This window comes from Acomys minous (assembly GCF_964271855.1).
Source record: "Acomys minous genome assembly, chromosome: 4".
Classification (NCBI taxonomy): Eukaryota; Metazoa; Chordata; class Mammalia; order Rodentia; family Muridae; genus Acomys; species Acomys minous.
Window position 1 is genome coordinate 24192043 of NC_140486.1, and position 24730 is coordinate 24216772.

General features: G+C 36.8%; 1 protein-coding gene across 2 annotated transcripts in view; it reads right to left on the reverse strand.

Moving 5' to 3' along the window:
• WDR7 (WD repeat domain 7) overlaps positions 1-24730 on the reverse strand; it is a 277823-nt gene that overhangs the window by 152234 nt on the left and 100859 nt on the right. For both annotated transcript variants that reach the window (XM_084779255.1, XM_084779254.1), the window contains one exon: positions 9835-9948. In XM_084779255.1, the coding sequence (XP_084635381.1) occupies positions 9835-9948 (114 nt within the window). The remainder of the gene's footprint in view (positions 1-9834; positions 9949-24730) is intronic.

Consider the following 24730-nt stretch of genomic DNA (forward strand, 5'->3'; position numbering starts at 1 on the left):
TGCTATTCCTAAGTTTGAAAACATCTTTTCCAAGAGAAAACATACTTTAATGAAAGTCAATGGTGACTAGTTCAATAGAGGTAGCTGTCTTCTTACATGCATATCCAGTTTCTTTCTTTACAAAAGAGAGAGGTTGTCTGGAAATAGCCCATGATCACCCACTAGTTTGTTACAAATACTTTTTGAGTGATTAAATAGCAATTAAGATGGAAGGGGTTAGTTAAAAGAGACATACTCCATGTAAGCAAAGGAAGACTACAGTAAATATATATGAATCTATAAGTTTATAAAATATACAGTAAATGATAAGTACTTCTTGAAATGAAGGAAACTTATGGGTTCATTAATTCAATCGTTTAGTTATTAAACAATTTATTAAGGCGATGCCACATATCTAAGCATTGCTTCATGCTAGAAATAGAAAAACATTAAAAAAAAAATCACATACCTGTAAACGGTTCTCAAAGGCAAGTGAAATGCTTAAACACAAAAAGTACATGACATTATTCTGCAAGAGTGAGGAAAACATAGTAAGGAAGCGCATGGAACAGAGACTGACAAGGGCTCACAAAGATGGCCATGGCTTATGTGGGATTTGAAGGGAAGGCTGGAACATCACCCTATGAGAGAAGTGAGTATACCAACCAGGCAGAGGGACTCATGGCGACTCTTGGGAAATAGTACTGTGTTAGCTGATGACTCAAAAGGCTGGGAACCCCTGACGGACTCGGCATATCTCAGAAAGTCTTTGGAATCTCTGCTGTACAGTGGGCAGCCAGTTATTAGCAACAACAAGAGGGAAAAGCGATGCACAGGCTACGGAGAGTCTCAGAGGGACAGAAGACTTAAAGTGGACATGAGCAAGAGATGGAGCCACGAAGACAGATGCAGATAGAACAAATAATTTTTAAAAAGTGGAGTGTAGGCCTAGGATGTGTCTAGGAAATGAGATAATTAGGTGAAATGTTTTATAAAAATTAGTACCAAGTATAGTTTGGCACTGTTGGACATGACTAATTATGCCATTAATGATGCCTTCTACTGAGTGTAAGCAGAAAGGCAGACAAGCTTTAGGAAGAGATAGCAAGCAGTTGGCTTTAGACAAGGCTTTAGGTGCTGGGCTTGGATTTAGGTGTCTATGGGACATGCAGGCAAAAGGAGAACATATGAACCTGGTGCTTAGACTAGGCATGTCAGAGGTTGTAGAAGCAGATTTGAACATCACTACCATGCAACCAGTAACTCAAACAACAATTAAATCCATCTCAAAACAGGGATATGTGAGAAGAGTAATGCTAGCTTCACATAGCAGCATATTGACTGGGTTTTTTTTGTCAAAAATTGTCAAATACCATGCTTAGAAATATTCTGTTTACCCAATAATATACAACTCAAGATGTATATTAAACAGTAAGCATTAAAAAATAAATATTCTAATTTACATCGTCTCCCTCAGACTAAAAAGTAAAGCATGGAAAAGGAAATGATTGGGAATCAGATATTCTATTCAGAAAACAATGAAGTCCCTACTTTTCTTAGTATCTGATTTCAGAACACCACATGGTGAACAACCAAGAATTTTAGTGGTCTGCATACAAGCATAATATACTTTGCAGTACTAATAATATACAGTTAAAAGAATGGGTAATGACATTTTACAAGGATTTAATACTCCTCCTCATCAAAGAAACGTGTCTCTGCAACAGAAAGAGACAATTAGAGAAAACCACAACCAACCAAAGTGCAGAGCTGGGGAGCCCAGTCTCAGTGGATACATCTCCAAACCACTCCCTGGCCTAAGGCTTAGGAAACACTGTGGAAGAGAGGGTGGAAATCTCGTAAGAAGGACAGGAATGGGAAGTTAGTTGTGAGACTGTGCTTTGTAGTAACGTCAGAAGCTACACCCACAAAGCTTCACCAACATGACTGCCTAAACATGAGCTGAACAAGGACACCACCAATAGACATTGCAGGGTGAAAGGGGGTGGGGGAGGGGGAAGAAGAGAGTAGATCATGAGTCCTCACCACCACACAAAGTACTACGGGCAACCAAGGAATGCTCAGAGTGGGAGAAACACCAGTCGGTTCTCCAATGCCAAATGGTCATCCCTGAAGACCCACACGCAAGTAAGCTTATACAGACTACGCAGGTTGTATTTAGACATATATATGTATAGACACATACATATATACCTCTAATAACAACTAACAAAAAAGTAGGCCTTAAATTTCAAAGAGAGAACAGAAGGGCATATGGGAGGGTTTAGAGGGAGGAAAGGAAGAAATGACATAATTATTTTATATTATAATCTCTAAAAGAAAAGAAAAAAATCATGGTGCAAAATTAATTCAAGAAATAAAAGAGCAGTGTTTAAAAAGAGGCACATAGATCTTGTACTCCTTACATTTCTTTTTACACTGTCAATTATAAGTTTAAAAATGAGAAAGACAAAGGATACAGGTATAGCTCTTACTAATTACAAAGTTTCCTTTCATGTTAGGAAAGTAATTTTTATCTCTGAACAAACAATGCCTCTTCTCCTCCGCCCCCATTGACACTTATCTGGACTTTAATTTCCTATCTTTTAGTCAGAAAAAAAAATGTAAGAATGTGTTATGAATAGGGCCTTTAGTAAGTAGTAAAATGAGCAAATCAATATTTAGTTTCAGACCAGACATTCTTTTCAGCTTTATCTTAACAGACATGTTGAGACTTTAATACATGAATATTTGTTAAGGTGTCAGTTTTATAGTGATGTCTCCAGAAAACCAGGCAGAACAATGAGCTTTCTGTTTAGCATATATATATATTTTTTTTTTTTAAAGCTATGTTTCTATTTGCAATCTTATAGCAGTAGTCCTAAGCAATGCTGAAAATTTTAAAGAGGAAATGTGTCATTTCTTTATTTTCCCAAATAAAACAGTACATTGCCTAGGTTTGATTTTCTATGGAGCTGGAAGCTAACCCCGAGGCTTGAGCATGCTGGGCAAGCGCTCTTTCACTGAGCTACATCAGCGGCCTTGCTTGTCTCCTCCCTAATTTTAAGCAGTGATAGGATATCAGCATGACTCAAAAATCTGATGACCACACTGCTCATCTGATACTGTAAGAATACAGATAGTTAGTGATATCTGAAAGGAAATCTTTTAAAAGCATTCACTAAGAAAGTAAGATAGTCTAGGTTAATAGTTCTAAATCATGTGGGGCTCATGTCATATTCTAGGGCTATAGCTGCCAAGCACAAGACCCAAAAGTGTTCTCTCTGCAGCTTGTTTCCTCATTTACAAATCAAAGACAATGCTAATATCTAATTCAAAAATATTTTATATGAGTCAGACATATAATTCTTGATACATAAAGAATTTTAGCATCTTCAATTGCTCCTACTCTTCTTTACCTTTTCTTTTTTCTGTAGCATGTCTCATCTTACACATTGTATATTTAATTATTTTTTAATTATTATTTTTATTGTCTGTTTTCCCCACTAGAATACAAATTTCATGAGGAAATATATTGCTACCTATCTTTAGTGACATATTCTAAAAAACAATACTGGCATGACCCAAAATATATATATACTAAATAAACATACTACTTTTACTACTGTTACTCATGGCTAAATCTTTCTATGGAATCGAAATGACACTCTTCTTACCACAGTCAATACACAATGTTGTGTGACACTGGGTAGCAAAGTCTCTGATAAAGAAAAGACTGACTATAAAATAAAAGATGATAAAAAAAAAAACCGCGATGTCATACCTAGAAAAAGTACTTTAGATCTATAATTCGAAAAGAAATAAATTCAAATTTATAGAAATCTACATTGACTTACAAAAATGATTTTCCTCCCAGATATACAAACAAGTAAACATGCATAAATAAATAATTATATATATTATACACACACACATATATATATGGAATTATACACACAACTGAGGTGGAGAGGTAGGCACACACAGGCTCTGGCAGCTGTAAAGTCACAGCAACAGAAAACCATTTATGGAGCATCTGTGCACCAGTAATGGGGAGAAATATATTTTTCCCCGAGTTTGTAACTAAAATTAGTTACAGTTAATTAGAATTTTCAAAACAGAAAAAAAAACCTAAAAAGTAAAAAATATAAATAGACCCATTCAATCCATGTGCCACAGCCCCTTTCATTTTGAGTAGTTAAATCTGTCAGCTACCTTATCACTGATAAATGTCTATGCATAGACAATGCTTCTTGTTGGTCACCGAATCCCTGTGACTTATTCCAGGTACCATTCTTCATAAGGCATGAATGAAGATTTGCCGATGCCTTTCTTCTGTTCTTGCAAAGAGCAGCCAGCCAGCCTTAGTTGTTCTATGCATCCCGAATACATCATACATTTATAATTTTAGGACTGTATACTGCTTATGAGAAATTATGTTTTCAGAACAAAAGAACCAGACACTGATCCTGGATCAGACCTGAGAGGACTCACTTCTCTCAGCGTGCTGGACACTGACATCCTGCATCTTCCTGTTCCAGCCCCTAGCACTTAAGTTGCTGTTACTCATCAGACGAGGACAGCTTCGAAGAAAGCCTCTGATCCCAACTGGTCCAGCATTTCAGACTGTTTCACACAGGACTCTAATTAAGCCTGGAATTTCTCTACGTTTACAAACTGGACCACAAATGCTATTCTTGGCTTGTTTAACCATTTTCCCCAATTTTATTTGGGCCAATACAAAGATATTGCTTGCCCCAAATCAGCCAGAAGAAACCTTAAGAGAATGGTGCCCCATTTCCCTAAGGGGAGCTGGGTAGGTTTTTGGTTGCGCTCTTGGGCTACAGATGTTTATTTTCATTAGGAGTCAGTTATAAGTTCTTATTGGTCTTATGCACAGAGAAAGTGAGTTTTCCGTTATTGTTCTTTTGCAGGTATGCAGATAGGGATTGAAAAGAAAGAAGGGGAGGTATAGAAATATACAGAGATGATAGGACAAAAGGTAGATTATTAAATCTACCCTCCAACTTAACACCTTAAGTGTTACTCACAAATAAGGTTATTTTTAATTCATTGGTATAGAATTGTATATATTGATGAAAAGTAAGTTTAATTTTGATACACTGGTATGGAATTCATATTTAAGATTATTCTTCACACACACTGTCTATATTTCTACTCTAATATGAGGTATTGAACCCGTATAACTCAATTATAATACAAGGTTTACTTCCAAAACTTTGAAAGTGCTATTGCAGGCTGTTTAGGATAATTAACTAATGCAAGGTAATTCTTACTTGATCAAATCATGGTAATGTCAATTACTAGTCTATTTTCATCACAAAAAATATACATCTTAGGTTTAATAGATAGATATGATTCTACAGATATATAAGGTAAAATTGTTAGATAAGGTCTTCAAATGCCTCAGAGACCTACAGAATATGCATGGCATTTAAAGATTTTTTTATTATTTTAAAGATTCTTTGACAATAAGATAGGTTAACTCCTGGCAATATCCAGCCTACCTCAAAGAGGATGATAAGCATCAAAGAACCTCCTTATGGAGATGGCTTCAAATGTGGCAAACCAGCCACTGGGCAAAAATTTCATAGTTTCTGCCACAGACAGAATTCTGGCTAAAAATGGGCAAGCTTCGATGCACGCAGAGTTCACGGCCAAATTCTGCCAAGACAGGGTAAGCAAGCTCTCAATAATTCCTGCCTCACAAATATGCCTGTCAGATATACTGGGCCAGAAGGTTGAAGATGATACTTCAATGTTATAGAGAGTTTTGAGTAATTGTTCAGGCAACAAACGGTCTCTGTCATTTTTTTTTTTTTTTTTTTTACTTTGGAAGCTGCTAAGCTGTACTTCTAGTTCACTCAGGTAATTAAGTGTTATTCCTTCTCAAGTTTCTGATGGGATGGGAGACCAGATAGTTCAGTCTTACAATTAAGATTAGTTGTTTAGGGGCTAAGGTGTTTTTAGGTCTAGATCGATGTTTTAAGTTGATAGAGATGAGATATGATAAATATTGATTTACATTCAGAATTTTAGACTCACCAAGATAGGAAAGATGTTTTCTTCAAGGTTGCCAAATACAAACAGCCAAAACACCACGAATGTAACATTTATATAATGGCATTTAAAGATTTTTTTTTATTATTTTAAAGATTCTTTGACAATAAGATAGGTTAATTCCTGGCAATATCCAGCCTGATTGTTTTGTGGTTCTTCTTTTCGTGTATAGTTTATTGTATTTATGTGTAATAATATATATGTAAAAAAGAAATATAATAAAAATATTTTTAAAACTTGTGTAAAAAGGAACACTTAGAAGCTCCATCACTCCACCTCATTTATTTTTTACCATGAAGATATCTATATAAAGGAAAAGTAAGACACATAAAATGCCCACTTAATAATCAATCCTGCTTCCTCTACAGTTTTTTCTATGGAGGTCAGTTTTTAATGAGCTTTCCCCTATTAGTACTATTATGTCATATAAAATCATAATAATACTGGTCTAAAGAAAAAAAACTGTAGTGATAAAACAACTCCTAATGATGTTCTGCTGTGTTCATAGATCAGTGTCTTGTTTGGGTATCTATCCATTATCAGAGGAGCTTCTTCCTGCAGCCGATGGGAAAAAAATACAGAAACCCACAGCCAGACATTACACAGAGGGAGAGGCCTTGGAACACTCAACCATACATGGCATGTCTCCATCAAGTCCCTCCTTTCAGAGCTCAGGGAACCTCATGGAAGAGCAGGTAGAAAGAGTGTAGGAGCCAGAAGAGGTGAACACCAAGAAAAGAAGGCCCTCTGAATCAACATGAGCAAAGCTCATATGAACATAATCCTCATAATATTATATTATTGGTTTAAAAATCTTAAAAATACAGACTATTTGAAACACTGATGCAATTTCATTAAGGTAGCACACTTCCTATTTATATGATATAAAATTCATGTAAAATGTTTATTAACAGGATTGATCCACCCAAATAAATGTGATATGTAATTTAAGCCACACAGTTAGGACAGAATGGTGAGTAGATCTGAGTGTGTTCACAAGCACGCAGGCATTACTCTGCAGTGCTGACCAATGGTGTTAGCTTTAAAAAGAAAGACAGAAACAGCAGCAGCATATTGTTTAAATGACATGGCAAAGGGTTAAATCGTCTCAATCAAGACTCATTTTTTTCCTCCCAGTTTTTCCAGCTGTTCTCTTCCAATTAAGTACTCTTCATTTCAAACACACTTAATTAGTTCCATTGATCATAAGCAACACTTAGAAGCCTTTTACCTATGCTTCTTCACTTCTGTGAGGCAAACACTAACAAAAGCCATAGGTTCAGCTTGAAACATCCTAAGAAAACATCCATACCTCATTCTCAGCCAAAATTATAATTCCAGAAACAATCACCCTGCTATTAGCAAAATGGAAAAGTATATTCTGTATTTCAACTGGTAAGTGGTAGATCAAATTACTTCTAAGAATAAGTTTCAGATATATAAAAAAAAGATTGAATAGCTACTCACATTAATCTAAATGTATCAAATTATGTCATGATATAATTCCTAGTTATTTTATGAAGAGGTATTATTAGCAATTCTTTTAAAATAACCAAAAAATTGTAATTGAATTTTATTTCCAAGGAATTTGCTAAACTGGCTGGCCTTTCTTTCTGTAGTGCTGGTACTCAACAATGCTGCTCATTCCCAAAATAAGACTGCTCAAAACGCGTTTTTCTCGATACCTCTACCATATTTCTCATAATGCAATTTATATAGGATTCCAGTCAATAAAAAGAAATATGGTTTTCTTCTGAACTGTCACAAAAATCTATACCACAGCTTAATCAAGTCCCACAGTCTAAAGGCAACCTGAACGATCAACAGACGGCAGCATGCGAGCTGCTCTGACAACATGTTAACGAAGGCTTTTTTGGTTATTTAAAGTCTTTGGATATTGAACAATCTTGCTTCTAGTACCCATTGCATGAAGCAAATAAATCAACTGACAAAGGCCATTCGTCACACATGTTTAGTCAAATTAAACCGATTAAAATACATGCTAGGCAGCATGAATTAATTCTCCAAATGAGACTCACATTAAAACTGCATTAACTTGGAAGAAAACCGTCATGAGCTTTAATATAATCTCATGAGTTTGTAATTGTGTGATCTAAATTTTTAATTAATACTTAAAGCTTATTTGAGTGCCCATAACAATCTTGATTCAAGAATATTCACTGACGTGTTCTACCACTGCAAAGGCACATTTTTTTCCTTTGTAAGAAAATAAATAACTACTTTTTATGTAGAAGTCTGTTAGCTTTCTAAGAATTTAAGATAAAACAATCATTGTACTGTTTTAAATAACAATAAAAACTAGAGCTAAAACAATCTTTTCTTAAAAAGCATCTGCAAATGTAAGATTTTCTTTCATTGCTATTGAAATGAACTGCATTAATTGTTAAATGTTAGATGATTTCTGAAAATCTAGATGTTCCTAACAGCATTTATATTTAAATCAGATAATATTTTCACCAGGAGACTTACATTTTAAATACAACTGGTAATCCAATCCCAAATGTATATGATCCCCAAGATTTTACATATATATATGTATATATGTATACCATTAACACTATATAGACTGAGCAGGTTGTAGTTTATATTTAGTAACATATGTGTATATGTAAACATGCATGCATGTATATATGTAACAACAGAGAAAAAGAAGCCATGGATTTGAAAGAGAGCCAAGTGGGGGACTTATAGAGAAGGAAAAAAAGGGGAGGGGGAAATATAATTAAAAATTTAAAGAACAAAAATTATTATTAAAAAGAAACAAGGAAGCATCATCATTTCATCTTATCTGAAAATCTGTTGCTCTTAGGCAAATGTATTCAAAGCCATTGCCTAAGGGTACAGTTCTTAAACATAAGCTTTCCAATGATCTAAGGAAATCAGTGAGCTCTCTCAATTTCTTCCCAGTGGAAAAATGTTAAAGGCATTTATTAGGTGGTAATAGAAATAGACTTGCTACATATTGCTATGAAAGAAAAAATTCTACTTTCAATTTTTTGTCAAAAATTTTATTTTCTGGTCATATTTTTAAAAATATTATTGGTTGATATTCACATTTAATAGTAATTAGAGATGTTAGTTACATTTTCAACTACTTTTAGCCATCTGTATCTAATCATCCAACAACAAAAAAGAACAAAAAGAAAGAAAGAAAGAAAGAAAACCACCCTTAATTTCAATAAAACTATTCAGTACATTCAAAGAAATTATGCATACTGAATGTAGAGATTCAGCAATTAAATTTGGTCAAAATGTTTCAAATACAGGCTAAGTTTGACATATGTGAACTTTGTAAAATTTGCTGTATGCCTGGTCCCAGGATAGACAACACGGGTAAGAGTACCTGATATCCACGCAAGCAGCACTCACTTCCTCGATTTCAGTATAAAGAATATGTGTGCATTTCTTACTCGGCCCATGTGATATATACACTGTTACTACAGATGAATTATTCTTTAATTCAACCTTGTAATTGCAGAGCCTTTCACAGCCTGATGGACATGTATATTTCTCTACATGTTCAATGGTTTACAAGTGTTCCTAATTTCATAATTAAAAGACTTCCAGAAAATTCAGTGCCCAGCTCACACGTTCTCTGTTAACAGTGACATGTGCCATCCTGGAACAAATCCCCAGCTCCACTTCAGGTTTCCTGCCTTGCTTCACAAGACATAACCCCAGTAAATGACTTGGAAAACAGCTTGAAATGCTGATCAAAGCTCCAACAAATTATATGACTTGGCCCACGCCTACCAGTGGTGATGTCATCGTCCACGAGGTCGTGCTCTTCTTCCTGGACTTTGGCTTCTGGCCCCGAGGAATCTGGAGCAGCTGCCATAGTCTGCACGGCTTCTGCTGTGACTCCAGCTATAAAAGGTAAGAGTGACAAGATTTCACTTTAGAAAATGAAAGAAATGGAGTGAAACTTGTGATAACATTCAATAAAGTATAATATACAAATAAATTAATAAAGTAGTTATCTCTGATACATTTATTTATATGGGTGGATGTACATAAGTCTATCCTATATATAGTTTACTCAACATCCAAGATAATCAGACACAAAATGCTGATATAAATTTTACTCTTACTGATTTGTTTCACCAACAGTTTTGCTATACTTACATTCTCTGATTTAGACAGAATTGTGCAGCAATCAGAAAAAAATGCAAAGTGAAGAACTAATTCAAAGGTTTACTCTTCTACGTTAGTGCGTTCATAACCTGGGGTTGCCAGGACTGTGAGGACAAAGGCGCTGTGCCCTGAGACATGCACTGCCTCCAACGAAAATCATTTCCCTCTGTGAAAGAGTTAGGGAGGAAGAACATAACTATCATCCTGAACAGGCTCCATTCTGCTAGTTCACACAAATATCTTGATCCTGCATAGCCATATTTCTCTCTCTCTGAAGATATATTCTAGTGTTAATTTGCATTTACCATATTATTTCAAAGTTGGCAATAAAAAAGTAGACTTTATAGTGTTTTTATATAGTCTATCATGGCTACTATAGACTTCTATTCAAGTCTTTTAAAGACGTACTTTAATATTTGCTTATATGGGAGCCACCCAACTGTTTTAGAAACTAAACACTATAGATACTGAAGGATTTCTTTTGGTCTATGGTATACTGGCCTACTCAATTCCCCAGGCTTACTGAAGGCACCCAGAGGAAAAAAACCTTAACTCATTCACCACTGTGAATGATGTCAAGCTGGACACATCAGTAGGTGACCAGAAGACCTAAAGATTGAATATGTAAAACAGGATATTCCATCATAATAGCATCACTTGTCAAGCTGTTCCATGGAGGAAGGGGAGGGGCAAAGGAGGTAAAGAACTAAGGGAAAGAAGGAGGAAATATAATACCAAAAACTGCCCTGCAGTGAATATAAAATGATGATGTTACCACTCTATGTAGTATAATTATTGCTGGGTACACAAGATCAATTTTAAGATGAAGGAAGGATTTATTAAAAATATATTATTTAATCTATACCATCTACCTAGAAAATAATCACAAAAAGAAGGAGATAGAAAAGGAAACAATGCATTCCTAAAAAGATGCATTGTTCAAATAATTTTTAAAAATCAAAGATCATTTTTTCATATAATTGAATTAAAATATAACCTTGGAAATCTCACTCTCATTTTTTCCTAGCACTCAGTAATTGTGAAAACAATCAGAGAAGCTAAAAATATTAAAGAAAACTTGGACAGTAATGATCATTAGTATTTTCATTTCCTATGAAATTAAGAAATTCAATGAAAGTGAAAGTTGAGGCATATAAGTAACCATTTATGTTCTTCCTATTTAACCAGACAAAGATAAAGAACTCAATGTAACACTACTGCTAAGTTCTAGAGCCAGAGCCGAAATGCAGGCCTTCTGAGCTAAAACCCCAAGTCTTTTCATTACAAGGTTCTCTCATACAAGTGAATTATTGGGACAGGGTGGGTGGTGTTACAGCATTTCACAGCATAGCCATGAAGACTCAAATGCATGCAACACCGTGTGAATGCTGTCAAACCATCCATAGAGCTCTAGAGCTGTACAAGGCATCCATCCATTCCACTGGAGACATTCAGGATTGTGAATAGAGTTTAAAGACCAAACACATATATCTCAATGGAACTGAGGTCAAAAGACCAAAAATTTATATTGGTTCTTTGATGGATGTGTTTCAGAACCAAGGGTAATAAAACTTGGAAGAAAAACAAAACACTGTCCATTGAGATTCACATGAATAGAATGCCAAATATCATTAATGAAATACTAGCAAACAGGGGTTAAACAGGTGGTGTATGCCTTTAATCCCAGCTCTCAGGAGACAGGCACGTGGATCTCTGTGATTTGGAAGCTACACTGGTTTACGTGGCAAGTTCAAGACCAGCCAAGCTACATAGTGAGGCCCTGTCTCAAAAAAAAGAAAAGAAAAGAAAAAAAAAAAAAGGAAAGAAGGGAGGGAGGGAGGGAGGGAGGGAGGGAGGGAGGGAAGGAGAGAGAGAGAAAGGAAAATTAATGAGTGAATTAAACAAGTAGAGGGCTGGGATACATATACATGCTTATATAACATGGCCAAGAAGACTTTACCTCAGGGATACAAGTCTGGTTCAGTTTTTAAAACCCAACAGTTTAATCCAAAGAGTGAGCTAAAGAAGATCATGAGATCATAGTAATTGTTTGACAAACATTGACACATCTTTAAGGTGACTTTTTAAAACTAGGAAAATCAGGAACTGAGGGGAATTTCTGCAGCTTGTAGAATGATGTCTAGTAAATTCTGCAGCTGACACTTATATTTAATGAATGAAATCTAATCCCTTCCACTCTACAATCAGGAATAAGCAAAGATCACACTCTGACCACATTTGCCTACTTAACAATATGACAAACTCTATCAAATACCAGAACAGAAGATAAAATATGAGCACTTTGAAAAGAACAGTGCAAACCCCCAGTGTGATGCTCAGCTCTGGACACTAACCTGCCTGAGTTCATATATGTAGACAGCTTGCAAACCACCTGGACTTTCACACTGAGACTGAGCCCTGACACTTTCTCTGAACTCTGCCTTGTACATCATCTATGGTGAGACTTAACCTATTTGATTTCATGAACCAATTCCTTTGAGTTAATGAGCTCTCATCCATCTCCCTACCAATTCATCCATCCATTCATCCACCACCGGCCTACTGATTCTGGTTCTGTCTCCCCAAAGATACTATTTCAAGAAATAAATGATTGCCAATGTAAAAACTCCGGAGAATTTCAAAAGACAACTACAAAAATTAGTATTACAGAATAAAAGATAAACCCTGAATCATTCATATTACCAACATCCCTACCTTGAAGCTTCTTCTTGCAAGGACTCTGCAAACTCTACCTCGTTGACACTTTCTACCTTCATATCCTATACACACATGCACTTGTGTCTGCATGGAGGGGGCGCGCACATGGGTGTGTGTGTGTGTGTGTGCATGTCTATGTGTGTCTGTGTGTCTCTGTGTGTGCCTACATGTATCTGTTTTTGTATGTGTGTGTCTGTGTCTGAAATGTAAGCATAAATTAGAACTAGGTTCCTCATATGATGGAGAATATGTAATATTTGTTTTTCTTTGTCTAGTCAAATCTATTATCACTTAATATAATTTCTAGATCCATTCATTTACTTAAGAATTTCATATTATTTACAGTTTAATAAAAGTCCTCTATGTATATCTCTTCTGGAGTGACAAGACCTGGTGCTGGCATGCCAGGAGGCTCTGGTGAGGACTTCATAGTCAGTGGTACACAGGGTTATAAGAGTTTGAGTGCGGAAAGACAAGGAGGCAAAGCCAGCACGGGGCCCCATGGAACTCCCCAATCATTCTCAGAGGACATCAGCAATAACTGACCAACCTCTTTCCAGCCTCGCCTTTGAAATGCTCTTCCACTCTTCAATATTGCCACAATGGAGATGAAGCTCTTACATATGAACCATTAAGAGGAAAGCACATCCCAGCTAAAGCACATATCTTATACAACATTAACTCCAAAGGAATTATGTAAATACAAAATGTAAAACAATTAGAATTTTTTTAAATGAAAATATCATTACGCCCTAAGGTTAGACTTGATATTAAAAGCATGATCCATACAAAGAAATATGGATTAGGTGGGTCTCATCAGGATTAGAATAACTTTACTTCTGCAAAAATCCTATTAATGGGGGGAGGGGGAAGACGAGACACAGACCAGAGAAAAGAGGTTTTAAAAGACCACATACCTAACAACAGACCAGTACATAGACTGTACAATAAACCTCCAACTCTCACAGAGAGCAGTGTTCCAATTCCTCCTATGTATTAAGCAAAGTGCATACAATCCAGCAATTATTACTAGGGACTGGAACGATATGTCCTCATGAAAACCAATCCATAAGTACACACAGCAACATTATCTACAAAAGCCAAAAAGTGGTGAGACTACAAATGGTCTAACTGCCCCAAATTATAATATAGCCACACAGTGGAATGCCATTCAGCAGTTCGAGAAGATGGAGTTCTGAGAGCTGCCGCACTATACACACTAAAAACTTCAAGCAATCACCGCATTGTATGATCCCAAACAGCCAGGCAGTGAAATCTTTTGAGACAGAAAGGAGACCAGCACACTGGCCTAAGGATGAGAGGGAGTGGAGAGTCAGGACAAACGCTGTTGAGTGGTGGGGCTGGCCTTCAGGTGTGCATTTTCCAAACTGGACTGTGATGGTGGCTGCACAGCTGTATGAAAAAGCAAAGAGCTCTCCGGATTGCGTATATTTGGGGAAAGTTTAGCTAATAAATTATACCTCCATAAGGCTACTCATAAAGCTAGCCTGGCTTTCTAACATTCTGTATCAACCAGGGCACCTATGCCACTGTGTGTACACTGTGGGACTCCCCAAAAACAGTAGAAGAAAAAATTAACAGAGAGTATTTATGCAGAAGGAGAGTGAAATTCCTGCAAGAATCTTCTTCTATCAGGAATACCTAACTTATTCTCACTTTGTTTTGTTGTTGTTTTGAGGTAGTATCTTACATAGCCAGGAATTTGCTATGTGGCTGAAGATGGCCTTGAACTTCTGATCCTCCCGCCATTAACTCCTTAGTGTAGTGCTAGGACTGATTAAGGAGATGACCACTCTATCAACTAAACAACAACATCAACCCAAGACTGCATGCTTTTGAAAAATATTTAAGCTATAATCCTGGTTTTACCTGAATGTGCAATTATAACTGTTAACCTTCATAATTTTCAATGCTATGTAGATACCAATAAGTAAAGCTCAGTGCGGTAACTCCCATAGGGCCGTGCAGTGATGGCAACCAATTCTCTAAGACTCTCTCAATGTCATGGAAAACAGTGCCGGCTAGGGGTGCTCAAGATAGACAGCCAACTCTCAACACCCTCATCAAATCCTCCATCAAAGCCAATTTTAGCAGTCTGTTTTCAGGAAATAATTTAAAATTTCAGGCCATGTAAAGATCAATAGCATTTTAAAATAATGCGAAACATGTTATTTTCCATCCGCAAAAAGGTGGCATCACAGCATTGTTACAAAGCCAAAACCATAACTTGGCTCCTTCTGGTCTTCACATTATTTAGAGGCATGAAATTTACTCTTTTTAAAGCAGACAGACATCACAGTGTTAGTGGCTAGTGGGGCCTAAGAGTATATAACAAAGGATTTGATAAATCAACCTTCAAAGACAAAGCTAATCTATATCCTGCTTGTGGGAGTGTGTACATGACCACATTGTTCAAAACTAGGAGCCTAGGTGATATATTTTACTATAGTAAACTTAACTATTTTGAAAAGATGTAAGACAACACTGTAACAGAGTCATAAAACAGAGCTGAAGATTATGAGAAAATAGTTTCTCTGTGTGTGTATGAAGAGTGTGCATGTATGAGAGCACATCCAAATGTGCCTGTCAATGCAAGTATTTGTGGAGGCCTCAGTTTAACATGGGGTTTCTTCCTTTATCTTTCTCCACCCCGACCCCGACATCTTATCTTTTGACACAGACTTATTCTGCGAACTTGGAGCCCACTGATTGGCTGGGTAGGCCAGCAAGCCTATCAGATACATATGACTCTGCTTCCACAAACACTGGGGGTTACAGGTTTGCATTGCTGCACTTTGGTTTATATGGGTACTAGAGACCTGAACTTAGGTTCTTAAGCTTTTTAAATATTTATTGATATCTTGCATTAGTGTCTGTATGAATGCATATGTACCACATGTATTTCCAGAAACTATGAGTGCCAGAAGAGGGCACAGGGTCCCTGGAACTTAAGAGTTACACGTATTATTGAGATGCCTGGTGTGGGTGCTGGGATCTGAAGCCTGGTCCTCTGCAAGAACAGCAGGTGATCCTAACTGCCAAGCTCTATCTCCAGCCCTCAGGGGCCCATGTTTGTCCAACAAGCATTTTACCTAATGAAACCATCTTCCTAACCCCTGTAGTATTGGTTCCAATGAAATACAAAACAAGAGAAAATTGGTGTCTTAATAATATTAAAAGCATAAGCTTTTCAAAGCATAAGATCATTTCCTTGTGGTTCATTATTTAAAAAACAAAAGGAAGAAATATTCCTGGAAGTTAAAATTTCTCTGTGTAACCTTGGCTATCCTGGACTCACTTTGTAGACCAGGCTGGCCTTCAACTCACAGAAATCTGCCTGCATCTTCCTCCCTGAGTGCTGGGATTAAAGGAGTCTGCCATTACGGCTGGCTTAACAGGAAGAATTTTATGAGACCTTACAGATTTCTAAATACCAAAGTCAATTATTACTGTCAAAGACCTATGCTAATTAAATGTTTCCACTTATATTATATGTATATATATGTGTGTGTGTGTTATACATATTATATATGTGATTATATATGTTACTTTTAATTAGTGGAAGAATGTTTTAATGTAAATATAGAAATATGGTCTTCAAAATCAATAGACTAATATTATCCTCTCAATTTCATGAGGTGGAGAAATGGCTCAGCAGCTAAGAGCACAAGCTGCACTTGCAGAGAACCCAGGTTCAATTGCCAGCACCCACACAGAGATGCATAGCATCTGTAAGTCTAATTCAGTAGGACCAGAAGCCCCTTGTGACCTCTGAGAGCACCAGGCATGCACATGGTGCACAGACTTACAGGTGAGGCACTAGACACATAAAATATGCTTTTATTTTTATTTCAACAGTAAAATATAGATATTAGTTTAAATGTATGTTTCATGTCTTACATATTATCTTTATAGACATTTTTCAACTGGTTTATGATATCTGAGTATGGGCAAATAAAATGAACTCATGAGAATTCTATAGTGTCATGTGACTAACAAGGCGAGCAAAGATAAAATACTAATTTTAATTTTGTAAGATTTCTTAATGCAGCATGTTAACCAAGATTGGGATATAAAACCAGTCGGTTCACTGTACCCTTATTATTTTACTGAAGATTAGATAGAAAGAGTAATACTGTTGGAGTGAAGAATAAAATCATACAAAATGTTAATAAAATTATATTTCTCATTCTCATAAAATACAGACTTCCAGTGAGATTGAAAAATGTATCTAAAACAGTAGCAAGTATTTTTATTTCATCAGTTTCTCACAACTGCAATTTTCCAGTGATCTAATTAAAGTACACTTGAGGCGATGGTTTAATGTGAACATTTACTGTGGATGAAGGCAATGTGTGGCTGTCTCCAGTTGCAGCAGAAGGCAGCAGTCATTGGAAGCAGATCTGTGCAGTGACTGACCAGCACTGCTCCACACTGCCCACCATCTCATGACAGACAGACGGCCTGCCTCACATTAATTCACTTCACACCACATGTATCGATCCGCAGCCGTTCCCTAGTCTCTCTGCACACACTGCCTGTCTGGCTGCCTACATTCACATCAGCACATGCACACAAAGGCCATACAAGATAACCTTTTGCTTTCCATTAAAGACACAGTATCTACTTTTCCTTCTCTAAGTATAAAAAATAGAAATTAGAACACTATATAGATGTTGTCTTATGAAAAGAATTCATACAAAATAATTTAAAGGTAGTTATCCCTTATTTTGAATAAAGATCCTTTCAATTTATCAGAAACAAGCCAGCTTAGTAAGGAAAGGCACAATGCAACTAGAGAAATAAAAATATAATTAAAATAGTTTAAGATTAAATCAGAATATAATAATTACTTGGTAATATGAGAATTGATGTTTAATTAAGGAGATACATTTTTCTAACTAATATTTTGAAATATTTGTGAAACTTCTGTCATTAAAAATACATAATTATAAACCATCATGAAAGCTGCAAAACAAGCTGGGAAATGAACAAGTAATAGAACCCACAGGTAGTGTACTAGCTCAACAGAATATTAATGTTAGAGCATAAAGCTTTATTATTCCTCTTTTCCAACAGAACTGAAAATGATAGACAGTAAAAGTGATACCTAAAAGTTTAAATTCACATAGGCACCTTTTCAAAGATTTGTTCAATTTGCAGGCTACAAGTGGAATAAAGGCAATTTTTTTTTTTGTTTCAGAAGACACAAATGAAAGAAAGACTCATATGGTTTGACCTTCTAGGTGCTGCAAAAACAAAGACAAAACTGCCCCGGCACACACTAACATTGAAATGTGGCTGATTTGAGACCTCAATTATGAGCAGAATTATGCATCTCAGAACTGCTTAAGAATTTGTCACTGAAACCCTTCAGATATCCACATTCTTTCTGTATCTCTCTTTCCCCTTCTATTTCTCTCCCTTTCTGCCTCTCTCCTTCCTCTCTTCAGATACTAGCAGTGGTTGTGAGCACAGAAAAGCAAACTGCACAAACAGTAGCTAATATACGCACGCTAAGCATATTTAATGTAAGGTGCTTTAGAGCCAGTGACAGTGAAGACGGAGTCAGCAAAGGTAACGGCTTTAGCAGTGAAGAGCTGAGTCTTGGGCTGGATCTAAAGGATGAGCTACATCTAAACGCATCGGAGGGCATAGCATTGCTCATACGGTAAGACACTGTGCAAAGTGTTCACATTGCTGTGAAGACTGAGAGCACTCAGGCTCCTGCTGAACAAGCCTCCTCAGGGCAAGGCATGAGCTGAAAAGAGAGCCTCAGCCTCAGAGGCTGGTGTGAGGGAGCAGCCTGGGAGTGGGCACGTCAGAAATGCCTTCACCTGTGTTGAGAAAAACTCTCCTGTACTGACACAGAGAAAGAGTTGTAGATGGATGTGGTGGTGAGCTACTAACTTTTCAGACTAAATGTTTTCCTAGACAGAGATCCCCACCTTACCTCACGGAGCAGTTGGCTAAGTGCATGAAGAGGTATATACATGTTTTACAGAAGTTTGCATTTGAAGAATAAGCATTTTTTAAAAGTTTCAAAAATCACTTTTCTAGATTGTTTTTCCAAATAGAAGCAATACAAATGGAGAGAAAATTTCGTCCCTTCATTTAAATTTGAGGGGTGTGTGTGTGTTGAGGATGACTGACTTACTAAGCAAAGGGAACAAAACCAGAGGGGAAACACAGAAACTTTTAACTGGAGGACCTGATAGCCATGGGACTAATGCAGACTTATTAGGGTGTAAGTTAAGATCATTTATATATGAGAAGGGAGATCAAGTAACATTATGAGAGTGATATAAAGACGAGAACACCTCAAAGCCAACGTCATGAGCCGGAAACATCTGATTTGGGTCCATGATTTGGGAAACATCTGCACAGTGTGCAGTGGAATGACACGGAGTGAGGGAAATTGCTAGAAGAAAGAGCAGCAGACCAAAGAGCAGGAAGTCAAGAGTGACAACAAGTGGTTAATAAAGCTGAGGAGACATCAGCTGTGGGCCCGACAGCTAGTGAGAAACAAGTCTTCACAGAAGCTGGGAAACACTGTGAGGGCTGAGCCTAGCTGTCAGTTTGACTGCATCTGGAGCTGACTAAACCAGAAGCAGTTGGGCACACAATGAGGAAAGTTTGATTGGACGTCAGAAGACCCACACTAAATGTAGGCCACACTTTCTAGGCCACAGAAGAAGACACAGAAGAGGAAAGCCTGCCCTTCCCTGTGTGCTCTCACTGTCATGGCAAGTTTATCACTCTGCTGCTGAGGCACTCCTACAGCAACATTAGGACATACTTCTGCAGACTTCCCTCAGATACTGAGCCGTCCAGCCTCATGGACTGGACAGCTATCAGATTCTGGGCCTTTCTATTGAGAGACATCCATTGTTGGACTAGCCAGACCACAGCCTGTAATCCACTGTACTAAATCCCATTTTAATATATATGGATTCTATTAGTTCTGTTCCTCTAGAGAACCCTAACACAGGTAGAAAAGGAATAAATTTTGTTTTATTTTGTTTTGCTTTGTTTTTAGGCAGAGTCTTACTATATAGCCTTGGCTGGTCTGGAACTCACAATGTAGGTCAAGCTAGTTTTGAATTTATAGAAACCCACCCGACCCTGCCACCCAGTGCTGAGCCTAAAGGCTGGTGCCACCACGACCAGCAAGCACATAAGCCTGATTCCTTCAAGGCATCCACCTGGCTCCAGTGTGGTAAAAAGAGTAGAACCGCTAATACGCATAATTAAAAGGTGCTGAAGTCGGTGACTTCGCACTGAGATTAACTCTTAAGACTTCACATTTGAGGGGAAGCGGGAGGACCCCATGCATTCCTTCTCTTCGTGGTTATCAGCACAGCTGCAGGACTTCCATTGAGGTAGACAGCCAGAAGCCACTACGGGAAAACAAGCATGAGGTCACAGGGTTTACCTAAATCTACAGTCTCTGAGAAACAACCAACAAAAGTAACAGTTCCTAGCAACCTAGGAAGGTTGCTTTGTCTCTGTCTTTAACCAAATGGAAACACAATGAAACACAGTAAGCATATTGTACTACATTCAGTTTTGAATGCGGGTGAGTTTAGCATAGTACTGGAGCTGGCTTGACTACAAAGAACTGCACCAGGAATATGTTAAAAGGTGGGGAAGGCTGTCGCTAAAACAGTGGTAGTAAACACTAAAATCTATTAATGTGTCATATCCTAAAGATCTAAATATGACAGAGAAACCCTAATTCAATGCAAATGTTTAAAATAATAAATTAACCAGAATGCAGGGAAATTTGGATGAGGTGCACACTCCTACTAATGAATCTCTTACAAATCTTACTACATAAGATCACCAAAAGGTGAAAACCATAAAAGACACTGAACTAAGGACTACAGAAATAGGCCAAAGGACTTGATAATATAAAACTACACATCAAGAAAGAACCGTACGCAAATACTGCACCCTAGTGTTAACTGTTTTTTACAAGGTATGTGTTAGAAATTCTAAATTACATGAAGTCTAAAGCTAGGGAAAACAAACAAATCTACTCTACATAATGAAAAACAGGTTAATTTTATTTAGAGAAAGAAATTACAAATAAGCGAAAGGGGAGGACTAGAATAAATCCTTGTGTGAATAAAAACGGGAAACATTTATTTGAACTAAGGTTTATTTTAAAAACAGTGAGTATAGCCAGGAAACAGAGGTAAGGGAGACAGAGGAGAGAGACAAGGAAAGGAGAGCAGAGGACAGAGGGGTGGACAAACACAGGAGCAAAAATGAGTTAGGTTGGTTCTCAGTTCTGTGCACTACGGGGATCTGCGACCTGTGAGCCCAGGAGCAGCAAGCACACGGAGCACCCAGACTGTTGTCTCTACCAACGGCTCTGCAGGCTCCTTACAGCCATGAGAACCCTAGGAGGAAGACAGGCATGTGCCAGAGGTGAAAGCATGTGCCAGAAAATAACAGGATGCTATTTTAATCAACAATGCCACATCAACTGGACACTAGTGTCAAATGGAAAGAGAACCTTCGGGCACAGGCTAGAGTGATAAAGCAACAAACAGTGTAACAAGGTCAAGTATTTATCAACAGTCTAGTAAGGGCTTGGTGTTGTTAGGTCATTTGGGGAGGAAAAATACAATCATTATGAAATATCACTTTTCATAAACAATATATGTTAAAAAATCTAAGAATTAAAAGTTTTTTATCTTATAATCAAGAAGATATTATCCATGGGATACTTATATGCATTTATTTGTATAAAGCCTGTGTAGCTTCAGATCAGAGTGAAACAGACTATGTCATAAAATATAAAACTATCTTCCTGAGTAAAATATAAGGAAACTAGTGAAGTAGTAAAGCCTCAGAGAAAACTAAATAAACAGCTTTGTGAAATACAGTTAACTCAGTCTAGGAAGACGACAGAGTGAAGCGGCTGCAGACACCAAACTCATGCTCTGTAATGAGCACAGTACATCTAGAGGAGCATCTTACTATTCCACTGCATTGCACTAATTAAATCTCACAATTCATCTTAAAAGCTATTCATAGCTAACTCATGATTTAGAGGAAAATGAAAGGTTGAATTAACTAAGGCTGCACTCTTCATTGCCTCTGGTGGAGCTTTTAAAGAATTAACTTGCAGAACAAAGTTATAAAAAGAATAATTGTGCAGACACGCACTACTATAACCAAGATACCTCAGTATAAAAAGCGGATGTAAACTTTATTTTTAAAGCCCACTCTACAAATAAAAACAAAATATCTTTAAATCAGGCAACCATGCTTTTTTTTTTTTTTAACTGTATTAATTGTGTATGTCCGAGTGTCAGGTGTCTGCTGCATGAGCATGCATGCTGCCTTACAAGTGCGGAGGTCAGAGACAAGCCTGCAGAGTTGGATGCTTCCTTCCTCATCTGCATGTGTCCTTGGCATCAAACTCTGGTCATCACACCTGTGCAGCAAGACCTACCTGCTGAGCCACTGTCCTGGGTTAGCTGTCACTCTTCCCTTACAACTCTCTATGCTTATGGGCTCATAAGAAAAACTATGAAAAACCAGATAATATTTTAAAATTATAAATACAGAGTTAATACTATTACAAAAAGAGCTAAGGAAGTGAACTTGTACTTGAAAACAAATTCACAAGAATCATATGAAAAAATACTAAGCTAGTTCCTAACAAAAAGTGAAAACAAAATCAAGATGATATTTCATTTTTCATCTCTCAATGAGCCTCCAAGAGTTGAAGGCTATGTTCAGCTATAAACGGTGCTGGAAGACAAAGCCTTACCTGTTTCAAGTGCAAAACAATCCAACCCATGTGGGGAAAAAAACAACTTGGAAAGACATATGGGCATTTCTCTTTAAACTCAGAACCTTCACTTCTAGGAATATACTTAAGATACACTGTCAAAAATGAAGACTTGATTGGGATTACTCACTGCCGCCCTGTACATAATACCAAAGATGAGACAAAACCAGAACATCCATCAACCAACATGTCAACTTAAAAAGCCAAACATAACAAAAGAAAAATCAAACATATGTTTTTAAAAGTTGAGGAAGAATAAAAATATCTCAGCATCCAATTTACATTTAGTGACAGAAGCTAAATGGTTTCGTTTAAACATATACATGTATATGTGTAACTATGTTAAATTAAAATAGGCATAGAAGACAGGAATATGTTGGGAAAACTGCACAGCATTTACATTCAAGAGATTAAGTTGAATTTTGAGTTTACATCATATATAAATATTAACTCAGATGATTCATATATCTAAATGTTAACCCAATACTATAAAATTTCTTGGGAAAAAAAAACAGGAGAAAAACTTCATGGTATCAAATATGGCAATGATTTCTTGGAAATGATACTAAAAAACAAAAAAAGAAAAAAACATGCAACAAAACTACAAACAGGTAAACCACGTGTGCAATGACACAGTCATGAGTGAGAAAGGAAATCATCTCCTAAGAAGTTAATATACAGTAAATATAAACAATTCTAAGGTTGGGGGTTATGGCACACGACTAGGATCCCAGGAAAACTAAGAGCATCACTGCAGCTCAAGGCCTTTCGAGTGTATCACAGTGAGCTCCAAGCCAGCCAAAGCTTATAATGTCTCAAAAAAAAAATGGTTATAACTCAAAAACATTTCAACAGGATTTTAGGGTGGATGATGGGCACCCTTCCAAAGAAGATATATACAAGTGGCCAACAAATACAAGAAAAAGTGCCGTTTTGAGGCTGTTGTGAATGGAAGTACGAACATGATCCCACTCTCAGCGTGTTTGCTGTTAGTATACTGAAAAGCTACTGATTTGTGTGCGTTGATTCTCTGTCTTGCCACTTTGCTGAAATTGTTGGTCATTTTTAGAAGTTTTCTAGTAGAATTTTTGTGATGTATTATACATAATATGTATTCTGCGACTCGGGATATTTTGACTTATCTTTTCCTCTTTTTTTGCTTTAATTTCCTTCTCTTGTCTTACAGTACTGACTAGTGTTTCAATCACTATACTTAAAAGGAGGGGAGATAGTGGGGATCTTGCTTCTACTGGGACTTTTTAAGAGTTATCTTTTTAGGAAGATGTTGCTGTGAAGCTGTCATAACCCTGATAATGTTGAGGTGTGCATCTTCCAATTCTACTCTTTTTAGGGCTTTTATCATGAAGGCATGTTGGGTTTTTTAAAAGGTTGTTTTTGCACCTATCAAGATGATTGTGTGATGTTTGTCTTTTAATTCAATAAATGCAATTTATTACATTTACTGACTGACCTTTGTTGAACCCTCACTTACCTCTAGGCTAAGTCTACTTAATGATGGTAAAAGATCCATTTATATGGTCTGTATTTGGTATGCAAGTGTTTTATTAAGAATTTTTGCATCTATGTTCATCAGAGATATTGACCTATAGTTTTATTTTGGGGTGTTGGTGTCTTTACCTGGTTTTGGTATTAGAGTAATATTGACTTTGTAGAAAAAATGTTGGAAGTGCTCTTTCTGTTTCTTTCTCTTTTTCCTTTCCATTTTTTTTTTTTTTAATTTAAGAAGAATTGGCTATGGATCTTCTTTAAAAGTCTGACAGAATTCTACTGTGAATCCATCTTCCCCTGGGCTCTGTTGTTGTTTTGCTTTGTCTAGTTGGAAGGCAGCTTATTACTGTGTGGTCTCTGCAGTTGCGGCGGGTCTGTTAAAGCTGTCCTTCTTTTCTTGGTTTAAATTTCATAGCTTAGATGAATATAAAAAATGTGTCTTATTTAAGATCATAT